The sequence below is a fragment of the Silene latifolia genome, chromosome X, assembly GCF_048544455.1.
Source record: "Silene latifolia isolate original U9 population chromosome X, ASM4854445v1, whole genome shotgun sequence".
In the NCBI taxonomy this organism is placed as follows: Eukaryota; Viridiplantae; Streptophyta; class Magnoliopsida; order Caryophyllales; family Caryophyllaceae; genus Silene; species Silene latifolia.
The window spans coordinates 342,268,585-342,287,507 of record NC_133537.1 but is presented as its reverse complement, the minus strand read 5'-3'; the positions used below and the strand labels follow the sequence as shown (position 1 = coordinate 342,287,507).

Genomic DNA, 18,923 nt, shown 5'->3' with positions numbered 1-18,923 from the left:
TTTGTATTTAACTTTGCTTGTAACATGAATATCCGAATACAACTAAACTTTTTGCTTAGATGGTTAATTGTTAAAGAACACAATTACATGGAATACATAAGACATTAGTATTATATTGTCCTTTGCTGCGAAGTAAAGTAAACATCACATCTCTTCTTCCCCTTTCTCCTTCCTCATACTAATCGCTCTTTTCTCCTTAACCCTCCTTACTCCTCTTCCTTCTCCTTTTCCCCAACCTTCCTCACCCTCTACTTCGTCATCCTCTTTATCTCCCTCTTTTCTCTTCAACGCCGTCGCATCCTAAACCACCTTCTCTTCTTCAACCTCGTAGTCCTCCTTTTTCCCCTTTCTCCTTCCCTATACCTTCTATGTTCCCTATCCTCCTTTTATGTATTCTTTATTTTTCCTTCTCCTCCACTTCCTCTCATATTACTTCTCCCATTTTTTCAAGTACTCCTCCATATCTTTCACTTTTTCCTCCCCCTTCCTTCCTCTTTCTCCTTACTTTTATCGTCCGCATACTTTCATTTTCCCCTCTCTACCCCCTCTTCTTTACCCTTACTCTCTTTCTCGACCTTCATCCCTTTCCCCTTCCTCCTCCCTTATAACTTCCATTTTTCCTCCTCCCCCACTTACTCTCATATTATATTAGTCTTCCAATTTTTCCTCGTACTACTCCTCCCCTTCCTTCCTCTTACCGTTCACATTCTTCCATTTCCCTCTCCTTGCCTCTTATTAACTTATAGGTCTTGCTTATGAGTGTCTGAAGTTAAGACCTCTCACAATCCTCTTTTCATGTTTTAACATTATTTAAATAAGTTGTGAGTGTCTTCTTAAATTTAAGAAAGTCTTAAATAAGAATTTGTGCTAAAGCAATGGTAGCTCCAAAACAAATTGTAGCTAATCCATTTAAGCACGTTTTTACATAGAATTAAATCCTGAACCATCATAGATAAAGCAAATCCCAAGGCTTACACTAACATGTATAGATGGATAGCCATCACTCCGTATCTCTTGGCAAGCTGCATTGCGTCACTGCCTAGAATGACAATTAAGTGCCGATGCAAAAGAGTATGCCAATTTCCTGCTTAAACCTTTACAACATAGTAATATAGTATGTGTTCAAAACAGTTGGATCTCTATCGTTTATAACGTCACCACAAGACGGTAAACATAATGTTTAATTGTGGCCCATCAACGCCGTCTTTTAATTTTTAAGCCACTAAGCAATGTACTAAAGCAAAATAGTACAAAGCCAATTATCTTTCAGTTGCTACAACACTAAACTTCCTTACAAAACACACCTTCTATTGATGCATTAAATTAAACTATCCTTAAGTCCCGTAAGAGTACGATTCTACATAATATCAATAAATAGAGTCATTCCTATTAATCTTTCACAAAATAAATCTATGACAACCACTATGATCTTCTATTCCTAAACCTATGGAAGATAAAAGGTTGGATGTATGACGTATGGGTGCAGCGATCGATCCATGTTATAACATCAAACATCAATCTGCAATAAAAAAAAGGAAAAAAACAATAAAAATGTAAGCAAGGTAGAAACCAAGTATACACTATGATAAAGCCACAATACTTCCTTAACCATTCTACCAGCTACCAGCTTCCACTCAGAGCTTGCAAATAGAGCAATAAGCGAGTAACAAATTTGAAGACTATAGTAGCCTTAGCACGTGACTTGTACATAAAATACTCACAGTTTTCAATTTCGATCTTAGTAACAGGTTTGACATTTTCCCACTTCTTCCCTCCTTCCTTATCTAAAGAAACCAAACCTAGAGTCTCATCTCCTCCTCTCCCTCTCAATCTTAGCTAAACCAAGCATAAACTCTGTTTGCCTCTATCGTTCTCCCCCTTCCTTCTCCTCTCCTCCCTCCTCACATAGGTTTGACACTGAATTACAAATTACGTGAATCTACATGATTTAGGCAAGATGATATCCAAGTTTTTCAAAAGGTAAGTAAAAATACCAACATAAACGGTACCAATCTAGGCAAAAACAGAGGTCCCTAATAGGACTTTGGAACTTGGAAGTTAAATATCAAAGAGACAATCGTCGTATCCTATTGCATTTTTCTAAATAGGTTCATCCTTGTCGACTATATAAGCACGTCATTTCGGTGTTATGATATATATGCAGGTAGTCCTATATAATGTAGAATCAATTATGGGTACATCACACATGTGAAGGCAATCTATTCTTGATAGGTATGTAGCTAGTTGCAATTTAAGCAAGAATCAATACGGGTACACCACATGCGAAGATGGAGTGAAAATCATATGTGCTCACCGGCCCTCTACTTCCCTCCCTCTCAATGCTCTCCTCTCTCCCTCACCATCTAAACAAAACCAAACACCATTTTTTTCCCCTTTCCCATATTCCTCTTAATCCGAGAAAAAATAAACACTAACTGTTTTTCCATCAATCTTTCTCCAACTCACTTCATCTCTCCTCCCTCCATCCTTGAACCCTCTCTTTCCCCCTCCGTCATATGGTGTCGCAAAACTGCTAATTACGTGAATCAATATGATTTGAGGAAGGCAAGATTCTAATTGTACCCAAAGCGAAGAAATATATCTCACATATAAATACTAACGCTAACAGTAACAATCACAAAAACTGAGGATCCTAATGTGACCTAGAAAGTCATAGATCAAAGTGATAACTATCGTACCAAGGGAAGCTCAGTTTTAAAAATGGAAATATAAAACTTTTGAAATGGATAGCTTTTACTTTAACAAAAAATAGAGAAAATAAAGTAACACATACTGGCTTGTCGAAAGATGGTCCGTAGAAAAGAATGCAGAGTTATCATTTGTTGTCATCCAAAAGAAAGGATGTTCATGTCCTGCAAGGCATTCCAAACATAAAATTAGTTGTAGGAGAGGAAGAGAAAAGAGATCACTGACATTCCATAATTACCCAACAACAGACCAAAATTAAAACAAAAAACATAATAGTTGACAAAAAGTCCACAACTATATATTCCCTCTCATCTAGACCAAAAGTAACATGGATCCACTTTTTGTGAGGAGAAAAGTGGGTTCATGTTACAACTAATAAATTAAACACTAAAACAAAAAGTCGACACTTTTTTTGTGAGTAACACTACTAAAATAAATTAAACACTATCATTTGAATTGAAGCAAGGCTCAAAACTTCCCACTAAGTTCAGATGCATTCCCATCTTTCTTGCATACAACTAATAATATATCTTCAAATTTCCAAGCCTCCTCTAAGTTTCAGGTGCCAATATATTACATCCTACCTCCATTCACCAAAAGTGAAACCTAGACATACCCACCAAAACCTCCATCATTGTCCGCCACTCTTCAAACAACAGAATACCTCTTTTTTAAAGCATAACAACTCGATCATACCCTCCTCCTTCTCCCCCTTGCTCCCCCTCTTCCTCCTACCCTCTCATCTTTACTTAATAGCCAGTAAATGGAATTATATAACTATTTTTATTATAATTGCAGGCTTGCAGCATCGAAAGTCTAGAAAGATGATAATTGCTCAGCCACTCAGACACACCCTAAGACCCTTAAATTAAAAAGTTTACTACCTTAATAAGACAACTGAACCCAACTATCTATAGACAGTAATGTATTATTGGTATTTTTTTCACAAAATTCTGGTACAGCAGAAATCAAAAATATGCAGAAAATCAACAAGCTGCTGTAAAATTATATTGTAGCAAATTTCTCTTTATAAATTGTTGATCAAATGTACGTTACCTACAAATTTGATTAAATTAACCAGAACGGTATCTACCCTGCACATGAGCCTACCGCCAATTTACTCTCTTTTCACACCCTCATCAGATCCATCATCCCCTTTGTTTTCTCAGTACTTCCCTAACACCTATGGCCACCAGCCATATGACCTTGGTAGCAAACACTTCTTCCATCCTCACACTGTTTCTTTTCTTTATTTTCTGAAATAGATCCAGATATTACCCATCCCCTATGAGCCTATCATCAATTTCTAACACCTCGCCCCTAGATTGCTTCTTTGTTCTCAAGCCTCAACCTTGATATCTTTATTTTTGGGAAAAGCCAAAAAGATACTCCGTGTGAAGAAGATGGAAAATAGTACAATGCTATGATTGAGTGGACTTAATGGAGATGGAGCCAACGGTACAACTTTAGTCTACAACTGTTTTGCATAAGTTATTAAGCTGGATCTTTTAACAAAGAGATAGAGAGAGGGTTTAGAGGATTAATTACGGGTGGTACGCGAAGGAGTTAGAATCAAATCATTGAAACCTAACGATTTGGTTGAACTCAAAACTATTGCTCTTAGAATCTGCCTATTCTCTTTCTCGCCATTCCTTCTTCTACATTTACCCCTTGGCTCACGCCCATGGCCGCACAACTTTACCCTGTATAGGTTGTATTCAAGACAGAGGTTGTTACCAGGTGGCCCGTAATAAAATTCGAGACATGAGCACAACAGCACAGTAATAGCAATCTTGTTATTGATCAAGAGAACTCACCTTGGTTACCATCTCACATCTGTCAAGATCATTAGATATGACAACCGCACCTAAACCATATCTGTGAAACACGCATATCAATGACTCTTGTATGAGACAATCATGTTTAACAAAACCATGCTCATAATAAGATGAGTAGTTTCAGGGAAGCCATAAAATCTTACTGGGTATCATTGGCCAATTCAATGGCTTCATCCTCAGAACTAAATGTTTTCACACATAACACAGCGCCGAAAACCTCTTTCCTCCAGACTTGCAAGGACGTGGTTACATCAGTTATAATCGTTGGTTCGACAAATTACCCTTTCTTATGATGTTGCAGAAGTTTATATAGAATATATAGTTAGAGAACACACACACGGCATAACAGCTTAGCAAAGTTAGCATTATTTAGTTAATGAATATCAGGCCAGTTAGTCAAGTAAAGGGTAACTTAAGGACCTAAGCTTTCATTTATTTTTACAGAAGATTTGTCACCCAAATTATAAAGTTACCGGATCTAATTTCTCCTATGAACCGTTCTATATTCTAAGTCATGAAATGAGCTCCACCATTGGCCAGTCACTTAGACATTGGCATTCAAAGGCATCAACTTTCTCATCTCTATATAGATAGCGAAAAGATTTCCGTTTTAACAACCAAAAACATCCAGATTATTGACCGCGCGATTTATGACGAAAAAAATTGTGCTCTTAATCTGTTGGACACACATAATCAAAAATCACGTTGCCTGCATCTAACACGCTTAATTTCATGAACAAAGTTTGCTTTTTTCTCCAAAATTAATCAAAACCTTCCTGAAGCCTTAAAAAACATAATTCCTAACCTAGCAAAAAGGGGAAATAATAAGCCAAATTGTAAAGTAGGTGGTTAGGGTTAGAAATCTAAATACCTGAGACAAAACGAACGATAAACCCAAATTCTTCCTCTTCCTTGAAGTATTGAAATTAATCTCCTGAATAATACAAGAGAGGAGGCAAGAGATACCTTCTCAAGTGTGGTAGCACGGGGGTGAACGCCTTAAATGAAAACCTGCAACTCCAACCCAGTCCATTTAGCCTCACATCTATTATATGAACATGAAATTCACATTTAGTGCCTATAATATTATAAAGAGCTCACCACTCATAAGTTTATTAAACGAATCAAAATTCACATTTAGTGCCTCAAAATACCTATGTCCATAAACTAACATGAATTCTTAGCGGAGTTCATGTGAAGTAAAAAAGTAGCAATCAGAAATACAGGAAATAATCAATCTAAAATGATTTTATACAACCACATACTTCTTTTGGACATCGGCTTCGCAAAAATCAAAGTCGGCCATAGTCTAGACCACATTTACCAATTGCCACGAACCTCCTTGGATAATAATTCAAAAAATCAAGCCGACACATTTCAATTGAAGAAGCCAATCAGATAAGCTTTAAACCCATCATCCCTTACTTACGCGCGGTGTGACGTAAAGTACAAAATTTCCGATAAAATAGGCAACATGATAAAGAGAACCATCCGATAGTACCTATAATGCTTGGCTAACAAGCTTTCTTGTTAGTATTTGCTGCGATTTCTCTTGAACATTTTGTCGAACACTCGGTCAACTATCGCTAGAAACTCATAACTCTGTCGCACCTTTGCCAACCCTCTCACTCCTCTATTCTGCTTCCTTCTCAAGTGCGACACAGCTTCTACGCCTAAACCCTATAAAACCACCAAATTGTGCAAGCTTTTAGTTGATTTATCTAGAAAAATATTGTGAAGAAAACCAATTGCAGATTAACAAGTGAGAGAACCAAAAAAATAAACAAGATAAGATAACAAACAGAAGCTTTGTATTGTATTGAACTACTAACTTGCAATTGGTAATCAATGGCGTCAAACCTTGTTCATTATAATGAAGACCATCTATTACTAAGGTAAAAGGAAGAGACCTTAGATTAGCTCCCCCCCTCCAAAAAGAAGCCAACTGAAACAGCGGGCGAGGTTAGTATATACCAGTTGAAGGAGTGAAGAGGATGAGACGATTTCACAAGCACCATGACCGTTTAGAAATTGTTGTACATATGAACAAACCTTTCGTAGCCTTTGTCAACAACTGCAATAACATCAAAAATAAAAAGAACTCAGTAATAAGAAATCCAATCGTAAAACTCATATTAAAAGTACAAATGTAAAAAATGCTAGCAAATAAACCAAAATGCACAAATTACTACAATTAACAAAAAAAAGGTGAAATTCAAAGAAATAAAAAACTACAATTAATAGAGGGCAACTAAAATCAAACAATCTCAAAAAATCTAATCCAAACCCTAACATTTAGACAAACTTGTGACGCCAGTAGTGGGATGAATGGAGCGCAAAGATCGTAAGGCAGAGACCAGTAAAGAACATATGCACTAAACTGCAATCAATGACTAAAACCCTTAATAATGATTAGAGATTAAACTAATCAACTCATACCCCTTTCCTTCCAAATATACTCAGATATTTGAACGCGCGCAATTGCACCAACCATGGCACCGACGTTGGATAAAAAGACAAACCAGGAGTACTACAACACACCATGCTTAAAACCCACAATGAAAATGATGAATTAATAATTAATAACTGAGTAATACCTTGGAAACCGTCAGGCCGAGATCTTTAGTAATTGCCGATTGAGTTGGAGATGAATAACCACACTGAAATAAATATGAATGTAAGCAATTGAAAGAAAGAATGTAAGGCAAAAGAGTAAACAAATAAGAAAGAAATGTTAAGTATGGTTTGGGAATCCGTAACTTACAGTCAAGCGAAATTGATTAGGACCAAGAGCAACAAGAAGAACACAAGCGATTAATATCGACTTGTATTAGAGTAATAGTGAGGAGACATAGGAAGAACGCGATTATCAAACGAAAGACAACAAACCTGGTCTTTTATACGATTGATAGTGATATCTTGATTCTCCTTCCTTTGCCACCATTCACCATTGTTGCTGATTATCCAAGTTCGTCGCCAAATTAAATGTTTTATTTTTGCCAAGAGGAAAAAGGGAGATAGGGGAATGGAAGGTTGCGAGGAAAAGGTGGAAAAGGTAGAAGAAGTGTGGCTGTGAATAAAGGGAAAAAAAAAGTTTTAGATTTGGTATTGGACTGAGGAGTGAGCAGTGAAAAGGAGGAAAAAAAGGCCCAAGAGAGGAGTAAACAGGCTCATTAATGGACCGCTACCCGCCAACACCAGCTCGCAGCCCGCACCGATTAATTCAACCCGCCCAGCAATACTTAAACAATGAATATATTTCAACTATTCATCTTACTATTCCTCACAATAGTAACTCCCCTTATCCTCTTTTATATAAGGGGAGGATGTCTCATTTCAAATCCCTTTTCCTATCCTACTTTATTTTTTGACGATTAAATCATCCCTTTAAATTTAAGAGATGACTACTCACTAGTCACAAGATAGGTAGTGAGACAATAAGACAAACTCTCCACTCTCCACTCTCCATTTTCCTCTCATTCGACACATAAACAAATAAAAACACGAGACGAGAGTGCGAGACACCAAAATAAAACAGACAATCCTCCCTCCCCAAAATCACATCCTAACTGAAGTTAGTTGGTGTAGTGATAAGAATGACATCTCTTAAATAAATGGTCGTGATACAATTTATGATTACTGTGAATGAAAAAATCAAACTCGAAAGATACATATCATTTAAGTTGCGTTCTGAGAGTTGGCCAAAGTAATATGCCAGCCCAATCTGCCTCACAGGACCAATTTGGCCCGACCCGTCCGCCAGGAGACCCGCCCCATATCCGGGCCATGGTTCGAGTTCTAATTTCCAGCTCAAGCCGCCCTTGGTCCGCCATTTTAGACAAAAAAAATGAGATAAGGCCCACCAGCTCGCCCCACCCAAAACCCACCTAAAACCCAATACGGGCTGGGTTCGGGTAACATCCCTCATAACTCGGCTCTGCTCGACCCTCCTCATTCACAGGCCGATTAAGGGCTCATTGGGGCGAGTCCTGCCCGCCTCCAGCCCTACCTTGAATACCCTAAACGGATTGACCAGCTATCGATTGAAGGTGGCGGTAGCCTGGTGGTTTGACGGAGGAGTTCGAGAGGGTTATACAAAATGAAAAATAAGGGTGTAAAAATAACAAGAGCATAATCGTCATTTATGTCCATAATTGATTAAATTATGTACATGAATGAGCATACCGCATTCCTATATTTCCTAATAGCTCATAAGATCATCATCAAAACGACATCGTTTTCCCCTTCTTGCAACACTTCACAGGCTAAAACCCTTTAAAAACACAACTCAAACCACCACCAAAAACCCCAACAAAAATGGCAACATTCTTGTCAAAATCATTCTACAGTAACCGTAACAGTCACCTAATTCCGTCACAGTACCGTTACATTTCTGCCACGTCGCATCTTGACGGTTGGGTTGACTCCATTAAAGGTGTATTCACTGGTAAAAAGAAGTCTGAAGATTCTTCAAAATCACCTGAAGATGCCTATACCCTTCATCGTATGTTGATCCTTTATCCTTTGATCTCATCTGGGTTCTTCTTAATTTTGAATTTTATGTTTAGTTTGTGTTGTGGCGGATTTAGGGGGGCTAGCAGGAGCGCTCGCGCTTTAGGGGTATTGAAAAGATTCCGATTTTATAAAATTTAGTCAATTAATTAGTAGTTCGGCCTGTTGAAATTTTAAGCTAATGCAGTGGCGGAATTAGGGGGCTAGCAGGAGCGCTTGTGCCTTAGGCATAGGCAATGGAAAGTTTCAAAATTTTAGTTAAAGTTTTCGACTTTTTTAGTTTACCTTATTTTATTACTTGCTAGGTAATGCTGCAAATTATGAATCCACTACTGTGTTAGTATGGCATTTTAGTGCAGGGGCGGAATTAGGGTGCTAGTAGGGGAGCTCGCGCCTTAGAGGCAATGAAAAGTTTTGAAACTTGTAGTTAATGTTTGAAACTGTTGTGTTAGTTTGCCTTATTGTATTACTCGCGAGGTAATGCTACAAATTCTGGACCCGCCACTGAGTTACTATGCCATTATAGTGAAGTTGCGGAATTAGGGGGCTAGTAGGAGGGCTCGCGCCTTAGGAGTAGTGGAAAGTTTGGAATTTTTTTTAGTTTACCTTATTGTATTACTCGCTAAGTAATGCTACAAATCATGGATCTGCCGGCTGCCATTGAGTTACTAATTACTACTATGCCATTTTAGTGCAGTTGCAGAAATAAGGGGTTAGTAGGGTAGCTCGCAGCTTAGTGGCAATGGAAAGTTTGAAAGTTTTAGTTAAAGTTTGAATCTGTTTTGAGTTTACCTAATTGGATTACTCGTGAGGTAATGCTACAAATACTGGACCTGCCACTGCGTTACTATGCCATTATAGTGAAGTTGCGGAATTAGGGGGCTAGTAGGAGGGCTTGTGCCTTAGGAGTATTGGAAAGTTTGAAACTTTTAGTTCAAGTTTCCGACTTTTTTAGTTTACTCTATTGTATTATTACTAGTTTGCTCCTGTGATTTTTTTTCGTCAACTGACTATAAATCCTAGGTCGGCTACTAGGTTCCAACTTCCAAGTAGTGGCGAAGCCAGGTGGGATCCTAGTCATGGTCCTGTGTTACATTAATAGTTTGCCCTGTTGGAAGTTGGATTTACTGTGTTAGAATTTTTCGCTCCCCTAAGGTCAAATCTTGGTCCGTCATTGATTTCCAAGTCTGAATTTTGCAATAAGATGTGATGGTTAGCTTTAAGCAATGGTGGTGGTGATAATATGATTATATTCGGGTTGTTTTTGATTTTGTTTAAGTTGATGAACTTCTGTATGACTTTTGCGGTTTCCAAGTTCTTAACTTTGCTATGTAATGTGATGTTTGGATTCACTTAAGAAGTGTTTAATATGCAAAAAGGTGTTCCATTTTTAATGTTTAGCATTTAGCTTGTTATGATTGTTGATTATGCTAAAATTGTTGAATTCGAATGGGCAATCGATATTTCTCAATTCAAGTGCCAAGTTAATTTATTTGGAGATGACTAATCAGATTTTATTTTTGTAAAAAAGAAGTAATCTTTGGCTAGAAAAGAAATTTACAAATTGAAATTTGAGCTGGGTTTAAATCGTCATGTTGGACCGACATGAAATTAGGGTGTTCTGGATTATATTATGCTACAACTCATATCATGTATGTCTTGAAGTTGTTAAATTGTTTATGGGGGATGTGGATTTGTATGATGACTGCAGGTTGCGCGGATGAAATGGGTAAGGCAAGAAAGCTGGGAAGTTTAAAGCAGTATGTAGTGGGTAGGGGTAGTGAGGCAACATTTACTGATGTTTTTGAGAAGCAGGAGGCGATTCTTCGAGACCTTGCGAAGTTTAATGCAAATGGAGAGGTTAGTTATTTTATCTAGACATACAAGTAGCTTTGTGCCTTTGTATTATAAGCCTCATTTGCCTCATGCGAGAATTCCTCATCATTTTTGCTTGGAGATTACATTGTTTGTTGTAGGGGCCCAAGTTGTCTAATTTGAAATCGTAAATATTGGCTTGTACGAATTATCAATCATGTTACTCCATATTATATTCTGCATGTGGAAGTATGGAATTCTTTCCATTCGAGCGGAGCCAGAGACTACTATTTTTCGACTGAGAAATATGATGGTATAAATCAGAGTGACTCAGTTAACAGCTTGTGCGTTTATCTTGAAGTAGTTGTTGATAGATGCAAATAGTGACACAATTTTCATTATGGGTTATTCGGAAACACAATGTTCTCTTATACAGGATTATGCCTGCTCATATGTGAATGTTGGTATTCGAGTTGTTGGAACTCTGGAACTGCAAGCCTTATTTCTCTGGACCTGTGCTGATCTGTATTCTGTAATCGATGTTTTGATAAATATATTTGTAGAATCTGGAAGCCAGTCAAAAGCAAGAAACAGCGAAGAATTGCAAATGTACTGTAGCGGATGTAGAGAACGCTTTGGCAAAGTATGTCTGGGTGAAAGAAGCACAAATGAAGTTACAGAAGTTAAAGGATGAGGGAAAACCATTACCAAAGACCCCGGAGGAGGTACTACTTTCTTTATTCAGTTTCGGTAGGATATAGTTACAATTTGGATTGTTAAGATGATGTGTTTCAAATGTGATGATGTGACTCTGAATAGAACAAGCGGCTCCACTAGGTATTAGATAAGTTCATTGCTCAAAAGAATTATGAGACGGACACAAACCCGTGTCCGATGCTCTAAATGAAGCAAATTTATTTGGAATTCATAAGTTGTTAATTCGTTTCTAAATACCCAAGTGCCCCCTGCATACCTAAAGGTAGCACTAAAAAACTTCAATAAGGAATATTTTAGAAAGTTCGATGCTACTTATGACACTATTAGTGCATAAGTGCAACAAGATTTAATTTAGTAAACTAAGACGTGTTTACATGGGTTTAATATATGTAATCTGAAAACTTGCATTTTCTGTCCAGGCCCAGAAGTTAATGGGGTCTACACCTTTGGATCTTGCTAGATCCAATATGGCTAAGAGTGGTACTATTAGTAGAAACGCATTTTGCCCCTGCGGTTCCAAGAAGAGATACAAAAGGTACGTTCCTCGTCTTCTGATGGTTTATTCATTTCATGGTCTTCAGTCATCTCTTTCACGCTGTATAAATGATGACTTTAAGTCTTACATTTAGTCCGCTGTCACATGCGTAATTGAAAATTCCACCTTGTGAATAAGAATGAATTCGTGACCCCATTGTCTTAGAGACTCCTGGCTATGACGGAGAAAAGTAGGTTGGAATACTGAAGTACTCCGTAGTTTCATTTAATTCCTCGAGGAAAACATACGCTCTTTAGTAGTTTTCCCGAAGGCCGAAACTGAATGAGGCCAACTCAGGTCTTTTTCAATGCTCCATGAGACAGACCCAGACCTATGAAAATAGGTGTCATTGAAATCATTCGAAATTTTTTAGACCATCAAGCTCATGCAGGCTGCATATTGTGTAGTTAAATAAATTCCCCATTTATACAGTTCCTTATCTCCTTTTTTCCTTTTGTTTTTTTTTTTTGCCCGAAGGTGCTGTGGGAAAGATAAATGAGTGGTGTGCAGTGTGCACCATCAAGGATTGAAGCATTGCTCTTCCGGTTCATCAGCAACTAAAGCCGACTACTGTTAACCGTGATAGCTGGAAAATGGTACTTTTACAGTTTTACTATCCGAGTATCAGACTGGCCGAAATCCTTTGCTTAATTTAGCAGCCATTTTTTTTTTCAGTCGATTACTCTCTTTAACCTTCAGAGAAAAGGGTTATCTTTTTTTTTTTTTTCAGATCTTTTACGAGTATTGTGCTTCGAGAATGGAGGGAAACATTTTAGGTGGTGTAGAACTGTAGATGGTTTTTGATGATCAATAATTTAAAAAAAAAAATTCCTCATTGAAGAGAAGAAACATTTCACACAAATTTTGAAAAATTTAGCGGTGTCAAAATGAATGAAGTATTAAGAATTTTGAGCATTTCACACAAATTTTTCGTCCGAAACATATCGTCTTTAGTGTGCTATATTCTATACTGTCAGTCTGTCACGGTCTCGCTTAATGATTATCTTATGATCTTAGTAAATTGAAGAGAAGAAACTTGTGATCATACTACATATCCCACTTACCAAAATAAGGTAGCTACCTACCTACTGAGAGCGAAAATCGATTTCTACTGAACCCTAACCCATAAACCCGAACTTGGTACACCAGCATGAACAACAAAGAGCAAGTAATACCCAGGAGGTGCAATTTTGGCGTCGGAAGGCCCCAACAATCCCACATTGTACATTCCTAATGATACTTGGGTAACTCTAGCAAGTCTCAAAACGACCATCCTCTGGTTCATAGATAGGGCATGTGTTGTAAAAGATGGTGCGAGAATGTTCACCGACACATTCTCATCGGCCTCATATTCTTGCACGTTGAATGTTACTGAAAACGGCTGACCGTACCAAAGTACTTGCTCACTGTATATGATGTTGGGTCTGATCGGACCGTTATTACTTGATAAGTAAGGTGGTGAGTAGGCCTCTAGGCTCAAGTCAGTAGGAAATTCAACATTAGTGAAATTGTAGAAGATATGTGGGTTACTTCCTCCTACTAAAACCCGTCCATCGGTTAACAAAATCGCTGAGGAATGGTACATTCTCGGCTTAGGTGATGGGCTCATGATGTGAAACCTCTGGGTTTCGTTGTTCCGATAGTAGATTACCGGAGTGGTGACGGGATTGGCTGCGTTCTCCCACCCGGCTGTACCAAGTTCCGCACCATTAATTATAAGAACATCCCCATTTGGGATTAGCAACATGTCCCCCATTACCCGCGCCATTGGCATCTCCTCCATGACCCAAATGGGATTAGGGTCGGTGACCTTCAGGCGGCCGCACGTGTTACTTGCCCGTACAAAAACCCGATCCATGGCCGCCTGTGTGAATGCACCTTGTTTTGAGCCGCCACATATCATGATCTCGACTTCAACGGGTTTATTCTCGTCAATAGGGAACATCACTGAAGAGCCAGAGCTAGGGTAGTTTCGAGGGTTTTCGTCTGTGATAGGTGGGAACTCTTTAACCACATTGTTTCCGATGTAGTTGAATGTAATGGCGCGAGTGTTAGCAAAGATGAAGAGATTTCCATCTGGTAACAGATGCACAAACGGGTATAAGTTGTTTTCCTCGTAATCTTTCGTCTCCAAAAGAAAATTAAGCCACAAGTTTGAAGCAGAGTTGAGGCCAGGGCTTTTAGGGAAGAACTCGTAACTGAATACCCGTCTACCACCAATTACGATTATGCGACCATCTGGAAGGATTTGATTAGTTGCATACCATCTACGCTCGGATAAATATCCAGGATATTCAACCCAGTCACAATAATCAATACCACAAGGCGTAAATGTACGAACCACATGGTCTCCGTCATTATACCCGCCCGTCTGGACTAAAGTCCCGTCAGGTTGGACCGCACCTGAAGAACACCAAGTATCGGTACTAATCTTCAGTGGCCGAAATGAGTTGGTTGCGATGTCATACAGAATCGAGTGAGCTGTACAGTCGGTTTGTAACGCCGTATCAAACGGATCTAGCCGACACTGGAAACCCGGCAGTGAAAGGTTAGAAGGTCCAAAATCAGTTCTATCAAACATAACCACCTTATTATTGTGCAGCAATTGCATGTGCATGGCTGATATACCGATGTTTTCATGGAGAAGCTGCCACTCACCGAGCCCTTGCAGGTGCGGCGGTGAGCTTGTTGGCGGGTTTTGTGAGTTTGTTTCGGAGAGTAAAGTAAAGGGTAAGAATAGGAGTAGAAGGAAGAAGGTTGCCATGGTTTGTTTACAAGAGGTATGAATGTTTGAGCAAAAGTTTGGAGCTTTTTAGTTATGAAAATTGTTGTTGAAAATTAGTTGGTTTAATTATTATTATTATGGAATTAATAAGGTGAAAAAATGTAGGAAATGTGATTTATAGAGTTGGATTAGTCTAATAAGAGAGCAATTTAACCATGGATTAGGCAAGTTTGAAGGATATTGTGAAAGAATGCAAGTGTATTTAACTCAAAGGATATGTACCTGTAAACCTGCTTATTTGAAGTAGGGTGCATGGAAAGATTTTGCCTATGGGGGTTATTGGGGTATGTCCAGGGCGATTATTCACTGCTGTTGATGGTGGACAACTCGATTTGCGCGAAATAAAATAAAAAATTGATAATGTTAAGTTTAGCTTATCACAAGGTCTCGAGTGTTGCACCTTCTAGAGCCGAGATCCAATTTTTTTTTTTTTTTTTTTTTTTTTTTGTTTGTGGGGTTACCGGCTAAACTAGTTGACATCTGCAAAAGTGATGGTTAGCTACTTAGCTTGGATAATATTGATACAGATGATGGGTGAAGCTATCCCTAAGGCCTAAACTGACTCAAATAAAAGATGATATAGAGCGTTTTTATGCGTTTTATGGGTGGGTAAACCTTACACAAGTCTTTCATATAATTGTCGCGAACATTTATAATGGATACCGTTGATAGTCATCGCTAAACTTACTCAAAAATGATGAATATATTTTTTTATAAACCCTACGCGAGTCTCTTATATAAGTGGCGTGGACATTTGCAATGGATCGTATCGACAATCCAATTTTTCCACTAATTTGTTGCAAATAATTTTGACATCTAATTGACTAATTGGAAAAGAGTGGATGCAAATTAAAATTGTCAATAAACAATGGTAAATGCAAAAGTCACGCCCTTGGCTTTCTCTTATCCTATCAAATTCATGTCTAATTATATCTTTAAAATGAAAAATGATCATTATTACATTTTGCAAATCACAACATTTCATGAAATTAATTAACCTCCCAAAAATGCAAATTACATAATTTTTGGAGAAAAACATAACAAAAACAAATAAATATTTTGTTCATGAATTAAAAATATCTAGGTACTACGATTTAGTTTTAAATTTAAAGACGAAATAATTGAATTTGATAGAAAATGAGTCAAAAAGATCAACAACAAGCACAAAGACCAGAAGAAGATGAAGAGTTGATCAAATATGCCGACATTTTCTCAAGGATACAAGAAAACGTACTCAATCAGTCTCCTCAGGTTTTCCTACATATTTATCGTCTTTCTTTGATGTAAAATGTCAACGTGTCGTCCATAAATATCCGCCAAATTTATTGTTTCACAAAGTTACATAGCGTTTAATATCACTTTCTCACATGTACGATATGTACATTGTAAGCTTTACAATGAAGCTACCTCATTTACCTTAGCGAAGAATGATTAACCAAACCTTACCGCCCCTTAATGTATTAAAGTATATTTAGCTAAAGGGAAAATACTCCCTTTATAACATGTTGAAATCTTAATGTATTCAAATGAATTACATCAGCCGACCTCAAATCATTTTAAGTGAAATCGACATTATTTTCAACATGTAATTCATATAGTAATTTCTCGAGATGATTAACCAACCTTATCGTTCCTTAATGTATTATAGAGTGCTACATATGAAGATATCTAGTCATTACTCGATTTCCATTGTTGCTCGAGGCAACAAAAAAACACGACAATATTAACTAGTCTACCTCGTAAAGTCATTCAGTAGACGTATTCATGACTTTAATACCATTAGCGCTGTTACTTGAGACTCAAGTACTCAACAACAACAACAAAGCAACATTAGCCCAGTGCCTCAATAGCTTTCGTAAATTGCGAGATAAGGGGGAGTCGGAAGTACAAAGAGAACACCACATTCCCTATAATCTCTTATCTTCTTTCCTATTTCAATATAGTTCCCCATTTAAGATTTGCTTCTAGATTTTTTGATGATAAAAATTTCGTTCTCGGTAAGATAAGTTGTAGCTAAAAGATACTCCCTTCGTCTCAGTCAATTGTTGTCCTTTGATTTTGGCACAAAGACCAAGGAAAGGGAAGATGACCAATTATAATATGACAAGTGGAACAAATTGAGTTTGAAGGATCAAATTGCTCATCAAATGCAATCCTAAAATAGAAATGACAAAAATTGATTGAGACACCCTAAAATGGAAAAGGACAACAAATACCGCGACAGAGGGAGTATGTTATTAAAAAAGTTATAAAACAATATCATTAAATCTGTGTAAAAACTTTTTTTCATTAAAATACACATTTCAAGTTATGAATATTACTTCACCTCATCCCTTAACCATGAGGTCAAGGGTTCGATCCCTGCCAATGGGAATTGAGCAAACTCTTTGGCCAGCCGTTTACCTCTTCGTGAGAGTACGCATGACGAGGGGATTATACACTGTTGTCGACGGTGGACAACCCCGGTTTACACCAAAAAGTTATGAATATTACTTTGTTTTTTTCCTCTCAAATTGAAATACAATGATGAAAAACGTTAAAAAATAATGAATTGTCAATTTACACTCTATAAATATAGTATACTAAAAGGTAAAATTCTATAAACACCGTGCATGCATCGCACCGAGCTAGTAATATAACATTTTGTTATGTGAGAAACAGGTTTCAGGGGATCAAAGTAGTGAGGGAGAAACAAAGGAAACAGGAAACAAAGAACAAAGAGCAGTAAGCATAGGAGATGCTTTAGAAGCAGCAGCAATAACAGCTGGTCAGAAGGCAGTTGATCGAAGCGATGCAGCCGCTATACAGGCAGTTGAGGTTCGAGCCACCGGACAAACTAACATTATGCCTAAGGGTCTTGCTGCCACTGCTCAATCTGCTGCTCAAACCAATGCTAGAACTACTACTAAAGACAAGGTTACTCTTGCTCATATTCTTTTGGTATGTCTTCCTTTTCGCTTCAAATTACTAATATTTTGTAATATAAGAAACACATACGGTTTGGCAAACTATACGTTATCAGTTCGAGTCTTTGACCTCTATTGGAAATGGAAATGGAAATGTTTCTTAATAATTGTCGACCTTTTGGTTTATTGACACTAGACCTGGCAAAATTGACTCGTTTCAAATGACCAGACTCGAATGACCAGCTCGTAACTGAATCTGATCCGAAACTCGAATTGACCCGACCCTATTCAGCCTGACCCGAATGTTTATCATTGCATACTAGTTAACTGTTATTCCGAAATAACTTGAGAACTAGATGCCAAAAAAAAAAAAAAAAAGAAAGACTTGAGAACAACCCACTCGAAAATGACCCGAACTTACAATGATTTGATCTGCCCCACCCCTGCTCGAGTTCTTACAAACCTAAACATCCCAGACCCAAATTGACCTGACCTAATTGACCCGTTTGCCAGGTCTATAATGGCACAATGGTAATGTAGTGAGTGTTGAATTGTGATAGGATGCAAAAGCAAAGCTGCCAAAAGACAGGGCAGTGACGCGTCAGGATGCTCAAGGAGTGGTGGGTGCGGAACTGAGGAACAACCCTAACATCGCTACCTATCCCGGTGGGGTTGCTGCTTCCATGGTGGCCGCCGCCAGGATTAATCAAAATCTCTTACAGTCCGCAAAATAACTCATCAGTCATCACCACCACATTCTCTTCCGATAATTTTGGATTCGTTACATCGGTCTCTGTTGTTACTTCATTGTAGTTGACAGTAACTAGTTAGGATTTGTTAGTATGTTTTAAGAGAAGCTTAAGCTTAAGCTTAAGCTTGTTAATTATATTACCTGAATTAATTATTTTCGACTTTTTGTGTAAATCATTAAGAGACAAGTTGTGTTGTAGGAGTAAATACTAAATAGTACTGTACTCTATTTACCATCAATAAAGAGCAATTTTCCTGAATTCCCGGAGGTAACGAAAGTAGATTTTTTTACCCGAAACCGACAGTTATTCAACCCCTATCTTAGTATACCCCACACTCGAACTCAACCCAGTGGA

At 37.9% G+C, this 18,923-nt stretch overlaps 3 protein-coding genes and 1 long non-coding RNA gene across 15 annotated transcripts; 2 read left to right on the top strand and 2 right to left on the bottom strand.

Moving 5' to 3' along the window:
• Window positions 1–949: 949 nt before the first annotated feature.
• LOC141619588 (uncharacterized) lies at window positions 950–7,638 on the bottom strand. 12 transcript variants are annotated; one of them, XR_012531750.1, is made up of 10 exons: window positions 7,437–7,638; window positions 7,145–7,207; window positions 6,380–6,621; window positions 6,049–6,227; window positions 5,419–5,558; window positions 4,691–4,778; window positions 4,527–4,587; window positions 4,258–4,412; window positions 2,795–2,873; window positions 950–1,519 (listed from the first exon to the last, which is right to left on the bottom strand). It is a non-coding gene; the product is annotated as an uncharacterized LOC141619588 (long non-coding RNA). The 12 variants fall into 12 exon arrangements; XR_012531757.1 differs by lacking the exon at window positions 4,258–4,412 and having other exon boundaries at window positions 952–1,519; window positions 6,380–6,492; window positions 6,600–6,621; window positions 7,312–7,637; XR_012531755.1 differs by lacking the exon at window positions 4,258–4,412 and having other exon boundaries at window positions 952–1,519; window positions 6,380–6,492; window positions 6,600–6,621; window positions 7,437–7,637.
• A 1,169-nt stretch (window positions 7,639–8,807) lies between these two features.
• Window positions 8,808–12,831, top strand: LOC141619604 (uncharacterized). Its single transcript, XM_074436625.1, has 5 exons — window positions 8,808–9,051; window positions 10,771–10,919; window positions 11,438–11,599; window positions 12,011–12,126; window positions 12,604–12,831. Exons 1-5 carry the CDS (start codon window positions 8,865–8,867, stop codon window positions 12,623–12,625), a joined length of 636 nt encoding a protein of 211 aa, XP_074292726.1. The 5' UTR covers window positions 8,808–8,864; the 3' UTR covers window positions 12,626–12,831.
• Window positions 12,832–12,988: 157 nt separating this feature from the next.
• On the bottom strand, window positions 12,989–15,017 carry LOC141619596 (aldehyde oxidase GLOX). Its single transcript, XM_074436612.1, has one exon. The coding sequence runs from the start codon at window positions 14,888–14,890 to the stop codon at window positions 13,235–13,237; it is 1,656 nt and encodes a 551-aa protein (XP_074292713.1). The 5' UTR covers window positions 14,891–15,017; the 3' UTR covers window positions 12,989–13,234.
• Window positions 15,018–15,867: 850 nt separating this feature from the next.
• LOC141619587 (late embryogenesis abundant protein 47) lies at window positions 15,868–18,821 on the top strand. The gene is made up of 3 exons (XM_074436599.1): window positions 15,868–16,162; window positions 17,573–17,851; window positions 18,378–18,821. The coding sequence occupies exons 1-3, from the start codon at window positions 16,049–16,051 to the stop codon at window positions 18,549–18,551; spliced, it is 567 nt and encodes a 188-aa protein (XP_074292700.1). The 5' UTR covers window positions 15,868–16,048; the 3' UTR covers window positions 18,552–18,821.
• Window positions 18,822–18,923: the final 102 nt, after the last annotated feature.

Coding starts and splice junctions, on each gene's coding strand:
- LOC141619587 (XM_074436599.1), top strand. CDS start 16,049: ATGAGTCAAAAAGATCAACAACAAGCACAAAGACCAGAAGAAGATGAA. Junction 16,163..17,572: donor TACTCAATCAGTCTCCTCAG/GTTTTCCTACAT, acceptor TGTGAGAAACAG/GTTTCAGGGGATCAAAGTAG. Junction 17,852..18,377: donor CTCTTGCTCATATTCTTTTG/GTATGTCTTCCT, acceptor GAATTGTGATAG/GATGCAAAAGCAAAGCTGCC.
- LOC141619604 (XM_074436625.1), top strand. CDS start 8,865: ATGGCAACATTCTTGTCAAAATCATTCTACAGTAACCGTAACAGTCAC. Junction 10,920..11,437: donor AGTTTAATGCAAATGGAGAG/GTTAGTTATTTT, acceptor ATATATTTGTAG/AATCTGGAAGCCAGTCAAAA. Junction 11,600..12,010: donor TACCAAAGACCCCGGAGGAG/GTACTACTTTCT, acceptor TTTTCTGTCCAG/GCCCAGAAGTTAATGGGGTC.
- LOC141619596 (XM_074436612.1), bottom strand. CDS start 14,890: ATGGCAACCTTCTTCCTTCTACTCCTATTCTTACCCTTTACTTTACTC.